This window comes from Fundulus heteroclitus, chromosome 13 (genome assembly GCF_011125445.2).
Source record: "Fundulus heteroclitus isolate FHET01 chromosome 13, MU-UCD_Fhet_4.1, whole genome shotgun sequence".
Classification (NCBI taxonomy): Eukaryota; Metazoa; Chordata; class Actinopteri; order Cyprinodontiformes; family Fundulidae; genus Fundulus; species Fundulus heteroclitus.
The window spans coordinates 17,186,419-17,203,694 of NC_046373.1; the positions used below are offsets into that span (position 1 = coordinate 17,186,419).

At 43.5% G+C, this 17,276-nt stretch overlaps 2 protein-coding genes across 2 annotated transcripts in view; both read left to right on the forward strand.

Moving 5' to 3' along the window:
• dennd3a (DENN/MADD domain containing 3a) overlaps nucleotides 1–17,276 on the forward strand; it is a 48,091-nt gene that overhangs the window by 11,206 nt on the left and 19,609 nt on the right. Inside the window, exons 12-19 of the mRNA XM_036145249.1 lie at nucleotides 1,387–1,542; nucleotides 1,641–1,737; nucleotides 1,837–1,940; nucleotides 4,216–4,418; nucleotides 4,495–4,654; nucleotides 5,114–5,270; nucleotides 6,518–6,740; nucleotides 8,412–8,491. Of these exons, the coding sequence (XP_036001142.1) occupies nucleotides 1,387–1,542; nucleotides 1,641–1,737; nucleotides 1,837–1,940; nucleotides 4,216–4,418; nucleotides 4,495–4,654; nucleotides 5,114–5,270; nucleotides 6,518–6,740; nucleotides 8,412–8,491 (1,180 nt within the window). The remainder of the gene's footprint in view (nucleotides 1–1,386; nucleotides 1,543–1,640; nucleotides 1,738–1,836; nucleotides 1,941–4,215; nucleotides 4,419–4,494; nucleotides 4,655–5,113; nucleotides 5,271–6,517; nucleotides 6,741–8,411; nucleotides 8,492–17,276) is intronic.
• On the forward strand, nucleotides 11,032–16,906 carry LOC118565215. Its single transcript, XM_036145250.1, has 2 exons — nucleotides 11,032–12,186; nucleotides 16,116–16,906. Exons 1-2 carry the CDS (start codon nucleotides 11,185–11,187, stop codon nucleotides 16,656–16,658), a joined length of 1,545 nt encoding a protein of 514 aa, XP_036001143.1. The 5' UTR covers nucleotides 11,032–11,184; the 3' UTR covers nucleotides 16,659–16,906.

Sequence of the window (17,276 nt, forward strand, 5' to 3'; positions counted from 1 at the left end):
AGACATTAGAGGGCAGTGTTGCGCTCCTACGCTAAGCTTAAAACACCCCACTACACCTAGAAGTAGAAAACAAACTTTTGGCCCCTTCATTTTAAAACTTCTTAACTTCTTCCAAGAGTGACAGTGATTTCTGTCCAGCAATTATTAACAATTCGTTGATCACAGTGATCTTTTTGGGTCGAATCATGCAGATGTCTATATTTTTAAGAACCTCCGCCAGAAGGAGAGCTTGCTCGTCCGCCATCTTTTTCCGCACGGGACTTTTCCACATAGTCAGGAATTTTCCTAGGTGTGCGTAGCAGAAACCTTTCGTCCTAATGACCTAATATCGCCTCGCAGATGCGGAAACCAGCATAAACCAGGCTCAGAACAAGGAAATCCTGGGGAAGCAAGCTGTTAGATGCTCCACTATGGACTAGGGTGGAGGTTCACCTTCCAGACAGACAAAATCCTAAATATACAGTCATTACTATAATAGTAAAGGTAATAGTAAAGGCTTAGATGAATACATATTCATGTGTTAGAATGGCTCAGTCAAAGTTCAGATCGAAATCCATTCGACGATATTTGGCAAGACTTGGGACCAGGTGTTCGTAGATGCTTTCCCTCCAACTGACTGAGTTTGATATAAACTTTATATATAAATAAATGGTTTATATAAAATACAGTTGGCATACGTTTTGGTCTCTAGGTGTGCAAAGCTGGTAGACACCTAACTCAAAAGAGTATTTGGTTGTAATTTGGCAAAAACATTTCTTTTGAAATGGCACTATAAATCAAGTGAAGACTCTAAGTGGTACAAGGACTTTAACAAATGTGTTGTATTCACAATGTAACACCTGCTCATTCAAATGTGCTGCTACCATTATGTTTTCTCAATATAGCATCTTTAAACTACTGTCTGGCCATTTGGAAACTATATAAACAAACTATTTACCCAAAGGTTTGAAGCATATTATAAAGAGAAGGTGGCACGGCTTTGTTTTGCTGAACTTAAAGTGCATATCTACTGAATTACTTGCATGCTCCAAAAGCTGTTATTTTATAGGCCCTGTTTTTGTCATCATGTAGTTCTGGGTTCTATTATTATGGATAAGATAGTCTTTATTGATCTCACAATGGAGAAATTCATATATACAATGGATCAGAAAGAATACCAAAAAATACAAATACTTGTTCTTTGCAAAAAAAACAACAACAAGCTGTACTATAAATAGATTTGTGACAAGCATTTTATCTTTAAACTGCAGCAAAATGTCAATCAGAGTTAAAGTTTTGGTTAAATATACCTCCTAAAGGCTTTTTAAACCAGAATAGTTGATCGTGGATATACATTCAAATCTATGCCATAAAAGACTAACTTCCCATGTGTTTTGGGTTCTCCAGGGCCGAGTGCTTACAGCTTCATTACGATTTGGAGCTGTGCCACCTCGGAGCAGGCACGGATGTAAACACCCTTCGTTCCCAACGCAGAGGCTGGCAGAGAAAACTCAACTCCATGATACAAAATATCGCTCTGGAATTAGTGGTCAACATTTTCAGGTAAAGGCTCCATTCAGGGGTAAATATATTAAACTGAATTGTTAAATATCAGAAAATCTCACTCTCTCCTGGCACCTTGGTTTTATTTTTTTTTCCAGAGGGGTCCAGGACTTTTTAAACCACGAACACAGAGTTTTTAACAGCGAGGAGTTTCTCAGAACGAAGGAGCCAGAGGACCAGCTGTTTTACAAGAAAGTAAGGTCTCGCTTTGTTAAAAGTAAAACGTACGCATTAGTACAAACACACACACACACAGACCTGTGACAGTGTTTCTTTGTGTGTTGTTGTTCTCAGGTATTAGAAACGCATATCTTTCACTCGTTCCTGCGCGACAGGCTGAACAAGAAATGGGACTCCTTCAGCCGCATGGAGCAGATGACACAGAGCCACGCGGCCAGGTATGCCGCTGGTATGAAGTCACAGCTGATGGCCCGTGGTAACCCGATAACAAGAGAGAAAGGATGACATGCAAAAAATGTTGTTCTTAGTATTGGACTAGCTAATTTTTTCTGATTACTTTAAGCGATTTGTGGAAATAGTTTTGTTTTAATACTTTTTGACTCCTATAAATAACATTATTACACTTCTTGCCCTTCCTCTAATCACTTAAAGGATTAAGATTTTTTTCACAGGCTGATTTTAGCTGATTTAGATTTCATTTCAAGAAATTTAATATGACAAGAGATAAGAACGGCTTTTAGAATATTTATTTTTAGCCTAACTTTTGTCATTGCAGCAGAGGGTACCCAGCCGCACTGCGGTGTGAGAGCAGCTGCTGGAATCCAGGGTTTTTCTTATATTCTAAAAACAAAGAAATAAAACAAGAGGTTCATGTATTAAACTGTCCATAGCATCTTTAGCAATTAGCCCAACTAGCATCACAAAACAGCGGTCTCTGTGTGGATCAGTTGAGATTGTAGATCTTTTTCTCAACTTTAAGATTTCCGTATGGCTGCTAATATTTCCAAATCCAGCATTCTCCATGATAGATGGAGGATGAAAGCATAATGAGGTAATGCAGAGCAAATTTAATGTTCTCTGTTCAGCCTTCCTGTTGTCCACTGAAAGTCTCTTGCAGTCAAAATGACTGCAATATACTCAGTGTGCTGTGTATTTTTTTTGTATTGCTTCTTACATATTTGTGCTGCTTCTGATTCTATTTTAAGCCACTCACTAATTTGTAAAATAGTTTTAACGTCTTCTTAACTCATCTTGGTAAAATCCATACACAGACAGGTGTTGATACAGCTTGGGTATGCTGCATTCAGTGATTTAGAAAAATTAAATTAAATTCATTGCAATTTTATTTATATAGTACCAATTCATGATACATTTCATCTCAATGCACTTTACAAAGTCATATTCTACAGAGAGATTGGTCAAAAAGTCTAAAGAAACCCAGCAGATTGCATTGAATCTTGACAAGCAACATTCACTCCTCCTGAGCGTAGGGCCACAGAGGACAGTCGTCTGTATTGTCGATTGCTTTGCAGCAATCATGCATGAAGCAACAGTGGAAAGGAAAACTCCCCTTTAACAGGAAAGGAAAACCTCCAGCAGAACCAGGCTTAGTGTGAACGTTTATCTGCCTCGACCGACTGGGCGTTAGAGAAGACTGAGCAGAGACACAAAAGCATAAAAGCAGAGAAGCACACATTCATCCAGGAATCCTTTCTGTGTTATATGGTAATAGCGGATGATCTGTCTCCCCTGGATGGTGTCACAGCTAACAAAAAGCCAGACCAGGTGTACCTACTATGAATAAAAAAATGGCAGAACAAAAGGTTAAAAGCTGAAATAACAACAAACAATGCAAATTGGAGAACAGTAGGAGAACTCAGCAGAGGTCAAAAAATAGATGTGAAAACTGGACTTTCTGGTGACTAGCTGATATCTCTGTGTGATTATGATTTCATTCTCCCCTCAGAGGCTGCATTGTTCTTGGATAACAAAGACTTTCCAGGGCAGGAGTGTCCCAGTTCTCGGTTTTATTGCTAGCATCTGTTATTCTTCTTTAAAGCATATCCCATTTTCCCAATCTGGAGATGACACCATTTACTTTCTTCCTACTGAGCAGCGTCTCCGCAGTAGCACCAAACATAAAACATTTAGGGTAGAGCTTCACGTGGGTTTCGAATCATGGTTTAAATGTTTATACCTACAGTTTCTCCAGCCTGGTTGAGCTACTTTCTCTCTCACTGTCAAACTATAAATCACTGAATTGTTCAGCACCAACAACCATTAAGACCTGTTGTTGCTGCATCAACCCTCCAGACCACTCAGATCTTCTGCTTCTGGTCTACTCTGCATATCCAGAACCAGAACCAAATAAGGAGAAGCAGCATTCAGCTTCTATGCTCCACAAATCTGAAACAAACTTCCAGAAAACTGCAAAACACTGAGTTCCTTTAAACCAAGACTTAAAACCCTCCTGTTTAGAGTTGCTTTCAGCCCATAATAACAGGAACATTGATCAACATATTTAATGTGTATTGGTGTTTTCATTTGATACAATTCGTTTTACTGATCTCACAACCGGTGACTGTTTCAATGTGTTTATGATGTTTTTATGTTTTCATGGTGTAAAGTACTTTGAATCACCTTGCTGCTGATATGTGCTATACAAGTAAACTAGACTTAAAGTAATCTGCGTCCTGATCTTGCTCGTTGCAGGAATGCCGCAATGACTGTGTTTCCACGCCGCCCTCCGATGTATGAGCTGTCCAGGACGGGCTACAACCGCTACACCAGTCCTAACCCCAGACTAAGCAAGAGGCTCGGAGCCAGTCTGCCGAATCTCGTTGAACCCATGGTTGAATCTGTCATGTCGAACGCAGACAGACAACTCTCCGTTCGGAAGATTAGTCCCGATAGCGGTCAGTACCGGTGATAGGAACGGAGTATAATTTCAAAACCGTGTCATTCCTGATTAAATGTTTCTCCTTCTTCTAGGGTTGAAGTTTCTTCAGAAACCTTTGAAGGTGTTCCGTCTCCCAGAGTTCCCGCCGCCGCTGGCGTATCATTACGTTCAGAACTATTACTCTGACATGGTCTCTTCACTGGGGAAGGCTATTAGTGCGACACCACCTGATGAATCTGCTCTGTTGGCCAGGTACTTCCCAGACGCGACACAAAAGTCTCCAAGTTTCACCGGACAAGCTTATTTGAATACATTCTGCTTCTGACTCAACCGCAATCGTGTGATCCAGTGGTGAAGTAATTCAAATAAAATCCTGTAAATCTCCCTTTCAATATGTACTGTTTGTGGCAAACTCATTCCTGCTTCAGCTTTTGACTTTAAATCCTTCAAGAACTTAGAAGCCGAGATCTGCTTTTCTTCTGCATTTTCCACTTTATCTTTGTTTAGAATAAAAGCGGCGACTCGAAAAACAGGTTACAGCTCATGAGTCATGAACATTTTATCATTATATCTTTTAGATTGTGTTTGTCATTGTGAATTCAACAGCTGCCTTTCTAAGGTTTTCGTGCCTCCAAGTACATTGACTGACCTCTAGACGGTAAATTGTACCCAGCACAGTACCGTATCCACCCTGTCCCTCTCTTTGTCCAGATACCATTACCTGCGGGGTTTGGTGAACACTGTGTCCAACAGGCGCCTGGATGCCTTGGAGGATTTTTATAGTCTTTTCAAGACCGACGCAGACATCTTCCCTACTCAGATGGTTAAGTCTCTGGTGGACTCCCTGCCAGACGGTGAATGGGTGCAGGTGTGTTCAGACCAGCTCTGCTGTTTATGTTCTCTAGCTTTTTCTTATTTCGTTCTAAACCTAGAGCTGTACGTGGCATAAGCAGCATGCCTGCCCCAGGGACCTTTTTCACATTGTATCGCATTATGTGCACACACTTCAATATCTCTATTGGTGAGTTGATCAAGATATATCAACACAAAGTGCATTACTATAAAGGGAATGAAGATGATTGATGGTAAAAGTGACATTAATTTGAATTCGACCTTCTTTATTCTGACAACTAATGTCTCTATAAGCGCAAAGCAGGTAGAGACGAGGAGCTGGAGGCTTGCAGCTGTAATTGCAATGGGACATTCCTCAAATGACGTTACATTTGCCTGGAGATGGTCAGAGTTACAATTGCAACAACGGCAATACCAGTCGCTTTGGAAGACGACATTTCTTTATCAGAAAAAAGCAATGCCAAAAAAAAAAAGCGACTTCACGTTCAAAAACAAACCCAAGAAACCGCAACTGCTGACTCGCGAAAGATGCAAGTGACTTTAGAGAAAAACAAGCCCAAAGTCGCCTATAATGAGCGGACTGTGTAACACTGAAGTTCACATGAACATCCCTCGTGGATTGTATGATGGTGTTTTCATGCTGCTGAGAAAAAGTTAAATAAACATACTCTGTTATTAGGTCTGGACATTCAAATGTTGTCTCCTTACCCCCGAGGAAATGCAGAGGGCACACAGGTGTCATTGGTCAGATTCCACAGTAATGTCCTCTTGGTTACAAGCTCGTATCCAATACTGACATTTCTTGGCAGTCCTGGATTTTGGAAAATCAATAGAAAAAAAACTCCCCTCATATGGTCATGATCATCATATCGAGAGTCACTCTGGCAGATACCAATGCAGCGGCGGTGTTTTGTTGTTGCCATACTATATCAGCTATTCAGGTGATATTCAGAACAGATCTATTTGACTCAAACAAGTAAACAATTCAAGCAACTGCACATTGCACTTTTCAGATTTTTTGTTTTGAATTAAAAAAAAAAAAAAATAATATATATATATATATATATATATATATATATATATATATATATATATATATATACTTTTAACTATCAACATGACAAAGAAATTATACTGAGGTTTCTGCTTGTAACACAAAAAGTTTAAGGGCGGTGATGACTTTGCAAAGCACTGTATTGCTTAATGTAAACGGCGACGTGGGCAGCAGGGCCTTAATATTGAATAACAGATTGTTCCCCGCAGGCTGACAGAAGGCCGGAGCTCAAACGCCTGATCACTCAGGTGAAGAGGGAAGAGGAGCGGGAGCGAGCGACCCAGGGCACGGGGCAGGACGAAGAAGCTGTAAAGCGTTTCCAGCTGCCGAAAAAATACATGCACTTGGAGGAATTTGTGAAATGCGTGCAGGAGTCTGGCATCGTAAAGGACCATGGAACCATTCACCGACTATTTGATGCTCTAACTGTGGGTAAGCGGGGGATCTTTACTCTACTTTGTTACGTATGTGAGACTTTGGGCAGATTACAAAGGATTAGCTATGCATTGTTTATTGCTAGTCTGTACTTTACTTTATGGCTTGTTTTATAACTAAAAGGTTTTGGACTACCTGCTCTGAGTGATTGCATGATTTGTTGTCCTTCTCCACCTTTCCCAGGCAAACATTTATTCCTTAGGTTAATGATTACCTTTCCCCTTATGAAGAGTTTGTCAAACACATTTTTAGAGGAAACCCGGGCTCCACATAACCGTTCAAACTATTTGTGTGCATCTTTGAAATAGTCTGCTAATTTTCCCCAATGGGACTTAAGCTTAATAACATTTGAAATTAACTTTACTTTATCTAGGCTTTTCAGTACAGGGATCATAGAATATTTCCCAAGAAAGTAAGGAAGGATATTGTGTTTTTTTTTTATATTGAAATTAAAATTTCTTTTCATGATATGAGCTGGATAAAGGCAATTTTGTTGTTAAACTTCGTGTTTGCAGATTTAATTTACATCATTGTTGTTGTTCTCCTTACACTGTTGGACTTTTTGATTATGTAATTTGATTAAATATATGGCAAATTTCTTAAATCTTTACAATATATTTCTTAAATAAAAAAACAACAACAACAAAAGGGTTGGTAAAATGTATTCCTGGTGGAGTTTTCCACCATGCAACCCAACCTCTGGTGTTTTTTTTCCCCCTCTGGTCACTTTTTTAACCCTTCAAGAGGCTCATGGGTGATGGGAGTTGTTGATTGTTGGGATTGATAGAAACACTCCTGATTGTTGCTCATACAACCATCTGTGGAAGTAGATAGTTGGGACATCTGGAGTTCAAAAATTAAAGGGGGGGGGGGGTGCTTTGGAAAACTTTATTTGAGAATTTGATAAAGATGAAAGCCATTCTTGTTTACATCATCAGGGATCCCATGTTGCCTCTGCTTTAAAGTAGCAAAATCAAGCGGCTTAATTGGTGCCTTTAACTCTGTGAAGCAGGGGTGTCCAAAGTTGGTCCTGAAAGGCCGGTGTCCTGCGTGTTTTTACGTGTCGCCCTGGTTCAACACCGGTGAACCAAATGAGTGCCTAACTTCTAGGCCTCTTCAGACCACTATGAAAGACTGAGAAGGCCGATAATTAGCTTGAATCAGATGTGTTAGAGGAGCAGGGACAGATCTAAGACGGGCAGGAGGACCCGGCCCTCCAGGACTGGAGTCGGACATGCCTGCTGTAAAGGATATTTTTTTTGGTTTTAGTTATCCATTATGATTAAAAATGACACCGTTGTGTCTCGGGTGGAAGTGAGCGCGCACACAGCTGCTGTGTTTCTGTCGTGATGAAGAACGTCTCCAGCTGCGCGCTCTGCTGGCAAGCTGGCACATCAAAGAGGGTGGAAAACTTAGCTTGGCCACCAACCAGAGGTTTGACCGTGTGTGTGTGTGTGTGTGTGTGTGTGTGTGTGTGTGTGTGTGTGTGTGTGTGTGTGTGTGTGTGTGTGTGTGTGTGTAGAAGGGCTGTTCCAAAAGACTGCTCTGTCAGCAGTTTTAAAGTAAACAAAAAGTGACTCAGCTGAGTGAGTGACTCAGGGCAGTATTTAAAAACTGTAACTGATCCTTTTTTTTTTTTTCCCGGCTCTTTCTATGTGTTTACTGCAGGTCACCAGAAGCAGGTCAGTCCAGACTTATTCCGAGTGTTTTACACCATCTGGAAGGAGACGGAGGCCGAGGCTCAGGAGGTCTGTGTTCTGTACCGACGGGTGAAATGTGTTGGTCTCAGTGCCTGCAACGTGATGAAACTCTGTGTTCAGAAAATGTTTTTATATGCTTATCTGTTAAAATCGTTTTTAAAATTTGGTCAATTACATCAGTTTACATCTTTGGCTGTAGCTACCTGTTTTTCTTTTCTGCATTCATCAAGCAGACCGGCAGCTATACGGAGGCACAAGCAGTATTTCTGTGCCACATTGTGTTCGCCCTACCTTCAGACGCTAATCCATCGAGCACAGAAGGGATTCAAGAGATGGAGGGAAAAATGCAGCCTTTCAGTGGCGTCCCCATCTTACAAACAGGATTGAACCACTCCTTAAAATATTTTTGCAAACAATTCCTGACTGTGAGGGAGTAACCACATCTGGAGCGTAGTTTCAGAATGAGTAGAAGACAGAGATGTTCTTAACTCCTGGTTAGAAAGGGGAAAAGACAGCAGGGTGTTTCATCTATTTAACTGATTTGTTGTGGGATATGATGCATTGGCTGGAGTTGAATCAGACTGTCGAATCATTGCACGCAGTCATACAAGATATTTACAGCATCGATTCATGGATAAAGGTCATGGCGTCAAAGGTTTCTGATTGCTGCGATTACAGTTAAGATTCATATTTTCCGCACTTAATAAATGTACAAAGTGCTTAAACTTCTAGTGCAGGATTCACTTGCACAACAGCGTATGTCCATTTTTTTCTTCTTTCTTTAAATAAAACTGTCAATGCAGTACAGCACTTTTCTCATCCTGCATCAAAATTCCCACCAGCTGTCAGCAGATGTTATTTACTTCACGCATCTGCAGGCCACAAACAGACCAACACGCGGTACCGCATATCTGTAAAGGGGAAGTAAAGGATGCTATTGCCACTATCTTTTGTTTAGAAATACAACTGCAGTTTGCATATGAACCTCTAAATATCCAGTTCAACCAACTGCCTTCAAAAGTCAGCTAAAGTCACTGTCCCTAATTTAATCCAATTATAAATATAGCTGTTCTGTGAAGGCCTCAGAGCCCAAGGAGCACGGGACCATTGTCCCTCTGGAGGAGCTGCAGAGATCCTCAGCTCATGTGGGCGAATTATAACCTTGCCTGCAAGAGGAATTCTTGCTGTATTTGTGCGTTCAATAACACGTGAGAATCCATCTTGAACCGCTCCGGCTTCAACCGTTTGTGTCCGAACCGAAAACAGTTTTGGGCCAATCACGTCGCAGTGTTGTCGTTTAAGGCGGGGCTTGACGCCTGTGCAATAAGAATCCACAATTTCATCTTTGAAAGAAGAAGAGCAAGAAGTGCCTTGACTAGTTGCTGCTTATGTTTTGATTTGATACCCTGATTTGCTAAAACCAACCTTTGGTAGGCGGGCACTAGGTGTCTCTTTGCCCAATCAGCTCAGAGAGTTTTGATGATTGTCAGTCCTTTACTCTAACAGATTCAAATGGAGCAGTCCCAGATTAATAATGTCCACAACTAGTGCTGCACATTATCAATCTGGCTGGCCAGGTCAGAAGAATTATTCAGCAGAGTAAATATTAGTGATGCGCTCCACAAATTTCCCCTTTTGTTGAACGAATAACAAAAGTAAAGACACGAAGAATTGCCGTCTACAGTTAGGCGGTAGCCATTTAGCATCACAGCAAGCACTTGGTGTTGTGGTCAGACCAAAATGAAACTTTCCAGGCTAGTTACAAGTCTTTGTGTGCTGTAGAAAACTAAAACAGCACATTTCCCTCGACACTCCGTCCTCAGTGAAACGTGAGGATGGCATCGTCATGCTGTGGCGACGCTTTTCTTCAGCGAGGACAGGCAAGCTGCTCAGGCTGCAGAGCTGATGGGCCTTCCAGGAGGACAGTGGCCTGAAACGTAACGCAAAGCTATAATAAAATAGTCTTGAAATCCAGACTCAAAAACCCAATTGAGAATCTGTGGCAAGGCTTAAAAAGAGTATGTTTAAAGAATACAGAGGCCCTCCATCCAAGCTGAGTGAGTTGGAGCTATTTAGCAAAGACGAACGGGGAAAATGTGTCTGCCTCTTCACGTGCAGCTTTGTGTCGTTTTCCTTCCGATTCACAATAATTGGTCACGTTGTTGGCGTATCACCTGAGCACCGGACAAAACGCAAGGGTCTGTTGTTTCAGTGAGACAGAAGAATGAAAACGGGAATGCTTTCGCTGTTCTTTTTCATAATATTCACTCGGTGTCTCGCTATGGGATGCAGCCTCCTGCAGCCCTGATAGAAGCATTTATCTCAATCTGCCAATCCTGATTGGCCGGTGAAAGTGCTCGTCTTACGCCACGCCCAGTAGCCCCGACTACTAAAGCGTGCGCAGATCACGTCACTTCAATTCAAAACCTCTTCTCACCTCAGAGCTTATCTCACGTCGGAGCCTTTTGCTAGCTTAACTGCCCATAGACGGACCTTGCTAGCTTCCGTCGCCGGACGCTAGCACTGTGCTTCGATTTCTGCCCTGTCCGCTCACTCCAGACCGGACCGGTATCGTTTTCTTTTTTTCCGTTCACTCCACGGCGGAATCCCTCTCGGCTCCCCTCCGCGGACGCTCGAGTCGGTCGAGCATTTGGCACACCAGCGAATTTCTCGACCCCACCACGCTAGCACAACAGCTAGCCACGATCCCTTTCCCTACCAGCACTCCAGCTCGTCGGAAAATGGCAACCGTGAAAAACCCTCACACCAGAGGAGACTACCGTCTTTGTGGTTGCGGGAACAAAATTTCGGGGAAGGACACCCACCCGGTGTGCAGTACCTGTCTGGGGGTCGACCACGCCAGGTCAGCCCTCGAAGTTCCCGGGTCCTGTGGGCACTGCAAAGTGTTCACGGTCAAGAGCCTCAGACGAAGACTAGCCCGCCAGGTTAGCATCTCGGACCGTGACCCATTCCTCCCCACCGCCGCCCACGAGGCAGCCGCGGAGGAGGACGAGGACATGGCTGGGGAAGCCCCGGAGACTGGCTACGACTGGAGTGCCCAGTGCGAGCAGCTCCGTGCACCCCCCTTTCCCGAGGAAGACGTGCTGGATGTTAGCCCCATGGAGGAGGATGACGACGCCTCGTTCCTCATATCAGAGGACGAGGAAGAGGATGACATCTTCATGGCGCCAGTCCAGACTGAAAAGCCGAAGCTGCCGAGCCCTTCCACCAGGGAAGACAGGGGAGCGAGCTCACCAGCTCCCTCCCTCCATGTGGACCTGCTCGACGTGTGCAAACGCGCGGCAGAGAAACTGGAGATCCCCTGGCCGATTGCAATAGCGGAGCCCACCCGGTCCCGCTATGAAGGCAAACGGCTTCCCTTGGCGCGAAACGCGATGAAGCAGCTTCTTCCTGTCTTCCCCGAGTTGCTGACTGAGCTCTCCAAAACATGGACTAGCTGCCCGTACAGCAACAGGAGCCCCATTGCGGGCGCGGCATCCCTCGATTGCGAGGCGATGGACGCCCATGGCTTCTTCTCCATGCCTCCGGTGGAAGTCCCGGTAGCTGCGCATCTCTGCCCAGGCAGCGCGAGCCAGCTGTCCGCAGCTTCCACCAGGCGCCCGACGCTGCCAGCTAAGCCCGATCGTTTTCAGTCTGCGCTGACCGAAAGGGCGTACAAAGCAGCTGCCCTCTCGGCCAGAGCCCTCAACGCCCTCTCCATCCTCACCGCCTACCAAGCGGAGTTCAATTCAATTCAATTCAATTTTATTTATATAGCGCCAAATCATGAAACATGTCATCTCAAGGCACTTTACAAAGTCAAGTTCAATCATATTATACAGATTGGGTCAGATTATACAGATTGGTCAAAAATGTCCTATATAAGGAAACCAGTTGATTGCATCAAAGTCCCGACAAGCAGCATTCACTCCTGGGGAACCGTAGAGCCACAGGAAGAGTCATCTGCATTGTACATGGCTTTGCTGCAATCCCTCATACTGAGCAAGCATGAAGCGACAGTGGGAAGAAAAACCACCCATTAACGGGAAAAAAAAACCTCCGGCAGAACCGGGCTCAGTATGAACGGTCATCTACCTCGACCGACTGGGGTTACAGAAGACAGAACAGAGACACAACAAGAGAAACAAAAAAGCACAGAAGCACACATTGATCTAGTAATCTGTTCTACATTAGATGGTAGTAGCGGGTGAGCCGTCTTCTCTGGATGATGTCACAGTTAACAGAACGCCAGACCAGGTGTACCTACTATGAAGAGAAAAGAGAGAGAACAGAAAGTTAAAGCAGAAATGACAACACATAATGCATAATTGAAGAACAGTAGAACTCAATATAGTGAGAAAATTAGATCCTGATATACTCCAGTAACCTAAGCCTATAGCAGTAAAACTATAAAGGTAGCTGAGAGTAACATGAGTCACTAGTTATAATTTTTGTCAAAAAGAAAAGTTTTAAGCCTAGTCTTAAAAGTAGACAGGGTGTCTGCCTCACGGACCAAAACTGGGAGTTGGTTCCACAGAAGAGGAGCCTGATAGCTAAAGGATCTGCCTCCCATTCTACTTTTAGAGACTCTAGGAACCACCAGCAGACCTGCGGTCTGAGAGCGAAGTGCTCTGTTAGGAACATACGGGGTAATCAGAGCTCTGATATATGATGGAGCTTGATTATTAAGGGCTTTATACGTTAGAAGAAGAATTTTAAATTCTATTCTTGATTTAACAGGAAGCCAATGAAGGGAAGCTAAAATTGGAGAAATATGATCCCTCTTGTTGATTTTCATCAGAACTCTTGCTGCAGCATTTTGGATCAGCTGAAGGCTTTGAACTGCATTTTGTGGACTTCCTGATAGTAAAGAATTACAATAGTCCAGCCTTGAAGTAACAAATGCATGGACCAGTTTTTCAGCATCACTCCTGGACAGAATGTTTCTAATTTTGGCGATATTCCGGAGGTGAAAAAAGGAAACTCTGGAAACCTGTTTAATATGGGATTTAAATGACATGTCTTGGTCAAAAATAACACCAAGATTTTTTACTTTATTACCAGAGGCCAGATTAATGCCACCCAGATTAAGTGATTGGTTAAGAAGTTTATTTTTTGAGGACTCTGGCCCAAAGATTAAAACTTCGGTCTTGTCAGAATTTAGATGCAGGAAATTTAAAGTCATCCAGCTTTTGATGTCATCAAGACATGACTGCAGTCGAAGTAATTGATTGGATTCATCAGTATTTATGGATAAATATAGCTGAGTATCATCAGCATAACAGTGGAAATTAATCCCATGCTGTCTGATAATTTTGCCTATCGGAAGCATATATATAGTAAAGAGAATTGGTCCAAGGACTGAACCCTGTGGTACTCCACAGGTGACCCTAGAGTTTGAGGAAGATTTATTATTAACATGAACAAATTGGAATCTGTCTGACAGATAAGATTTAAACCAGCCTAATGCTTTCCCCTTAATCCCTACAGTATGTTCAAGTCTTTGTAGGAGAATATTGTGATCAACTGTATCAAACGCAGCACTGAGATCTAACAGGACAAGTATAGACACAAGTCCATTATCTGAGGCCATGAGAATATCATTAGTGACCTTCACCAGAGCTGTTTCAGTGCTATGATGAGCTCTGAAGCCTGACTGAAACTCCTCAAGTAGGTCATTACTTTGTAAATGTTCACAAAGTTGATTAGCAACTACTTTCTCAAGAATTTTAGATAAGAAAAGAAGATTAGATATAGGTCTGTAATTTACTAACTCATCTTGATCAAGAGAAGGTTTCTTAAGTAAAGGTTTAATAACAGCTACTTTCGAAACCTGTGGTACATATCCATTTACTAAGGATAGATTAATCATGTCTAAAATAGTGCCACTGATCAAAGGGAATATGTCCTTAAACAACTTGGTTGGGATTGGGTCTAACATACAGGTAGAAGGTTTAGATGAAGCTAAAATTTTAGATAGCTCAGAAAGCTCTACTGCTTCTAAACAGTTCAAACACTGCACAGATTCTAAAGATTCCTCCAATGCTGCCTCACTTACTGAGGACGAGGTAATCATGTTTGGGAGGATGCCAATTATTTTATTTTTAATGGCATCAATTTTATTTATGAAGAATCCCATAAAATCATTACTACTAAGAGCTAAGGGAATGGATGGATCAACAGAGCTGTGGCTCTGGGTAAGTTTGGCAACTGTACTAAAGAGAAATCTAGGATTATTTTTATTCTCTTCAATTAATGATGAAAAATATGCTGCTCTAACTCTGCGGAGGGTCTTGTTATACAACAATAGTCTGTCCCTCCAGATTAAGTAGGATTCCTCTTGGTGTGTAGAGCGCCATTTTCTCTCCAATTTCCTAACATTGTGCTTCAAGGAACGCAGCTCTGAATTAAACCAAGGAGCCAGCTTCCTGTGAATAATCACCTTCTTTTTCAAGGGAGCTACATTGTCTAATGCAGAACACAATGAGGAAGTCACATTGTTAGCAAAGGTATCGATTTGTGAATGGGAAGAAACAGCAACGCTGCCATCTACAGGGCATTTCTGCAATACTGAGGATATTAAAAAGGGGACAGACTCTTTAAGTTTTGATACAGCATTATCCGATAAAAATCTACTATAATGGAACCCTCTTTTGGGGGTGGAGAATTCAGTTAGATTAAACTCAAATGTTATTAAAAAATGATCAGACAGGACAGGGTTGTGAGAGAATACTGTTAATTCTTCACAATCAATGCCATATGTCAGAACAAGGTCTAAAGTATGGAGCCGAGAGTGCGTCGGTTCATGCACATTTTGAGCAAAACCAATTGAATCTAGGATAGTTTTAAAGGCTACACTAAGGTTATCACATTCAGTGTCAACATGGATGTTAAAATCACCCACTATAATAACCTTATCAGTATTTAACACCAAATCAGATAAGAAATCTGACAACTCATCCAAAAACTGAGTGTAAGGGCCTGGTGGACGATACAAAACAACAAACAGAAGAGGTTTTATTGCTTTGCAGTTTGGATGAGGGAAACTGAGGGTTAAATGTTCAAAAGAACTGTAATTATTAGTTGGCCTGGGACTAATTAATAAATCAGACTGAAAGATAGTTGCCACTCCTCCTCCTCTTCCCACAGATCTGGGAATGTGGAAATTTGAATAACTGGAGGGGGTTGACTCATTTATACTAACGTAGTCCTCTTGTAGCCAGGTTTCTGTGAGACAAAACAAATCAATCTGATTATCAGAAATCAATTCATTAACTAACAAAGTCTTTGGAGGGAGAGACCTTATATTTAATAGACCACATTTTATTATTTTATTTTTAGGTTCAAGGTGAACCATATTGATTTTTATTAGGTTTTTATGATTTGTTCCTTTTTAGATCAGTTTTTGATCTGTTAAGTTTTGGCCGTGGGAAAGACACCGTCTCAATAGGGTAATGGGTGGGTAACAGTACAGAAGCTGCAGAGAGGTGTGTTAAACTACGGCTCTGCTTCCTGGTCTGGACCCTGGGTTGTCAGCGTTTAGGAGAACTAATAAATCCGGCCAGATTCCTAGAAAGAAGAGCAGCACCATCCAAAGTGGGATGAATGCCGTCTCTCCTGATCAGACCAGGTTTTCCCCAGAAAGTTCTCCAGTTATCAATGTAGCCCACAGTTGTTTGGCGCGTCCGCTGAGGAGCAAGACCCGGATGCGTGGGAGGAAATGGCGGTCATCGCCGATTTGTCTCTCCGCATCCAACGTGTCTCGGTCCAGGCCACGGGAAAAGTGATGGCAACCCTCGTCGTCCAGGAGCGAGCGAGATGGCTCAGTCTCGCTAACCTGACCGACAGGGAGCGGGATGACATCCTGGATATGCCAATCGTCCCTGAAGGCATCTTCCGCTCCGCATTGGCCACAATGCAGCAGAGATGCGAGGCAAAAAAGAAGGACAACGAGGCCCTCAAGCTTTGTCTCCCTCGGAAAGCCCCAGCGCCTTCACCTCCGGTGCAGCGCAAAACCTTTGGGCAAGCTGCCTCCCAGCCGCCGCGTTTTAAAATACCGAGACGGCCACCACCACCTGGCCAGCCCCTCCCGATGAGGAAGGAGCGCGGAGCCGGCTGGCATGGGAAACCCGCCTCCCCGACCGCTGCGCCGCCGCTGCCCACAGCCGCCGCGACCTCGGTCCCCCGGGCGATGAAGAAAAAGAGAGCGGCCTGACAGCCGCCCGTTCCTCAGTCGGTGCAGCCTGCAGTTCCCCGTTGCGCAGGCCCACCGTTTTGGCTTGTTCGTGCGCGCCCCGTGCCACCGCTGCCCGTTCCAGAGCCGGTCCGCGAGGAGAGGGACATCGCCTCGGAGAGTTGCGCTGTTGCGCCCCGAGCAGAATGTCCACAAGCACACACATACACACACGTTCGAAGGTTGAACGGTGTGAAAATAAAAACAATAAATCTGTCACATCCAGGCCACGAGCCAAGGGTGCAGATAATAAAAAAAGCCAAAACAAACAATGCTCTCTCCATAAGCAGGGTGGCCATTCAGCCCCCTGCAGCCCTGCTACCGGGATGGGCGTCGCCGTCCCCGCGGAGCAGAGCAGAGCGCCCCGTCACACCTGCGGTGGTACCCGAGGATCATTTCCCGGCTCTACCACAGGGGGGCGCGGAGCAAAAGCCGCAGTATGCTTCTGCTCTTTCTCTCAAATGGGAAAGCTGGAAAGCAGCAGCGGCCCCACCGTGGGTATTACGCACAATTTCCCGGGGATACAGGCTTCAATTCGCCACTGTCCCTCCCCGTTTCTCCGGCGTAGTACACTCACATGCACAGGGAGAATCAGCTCGA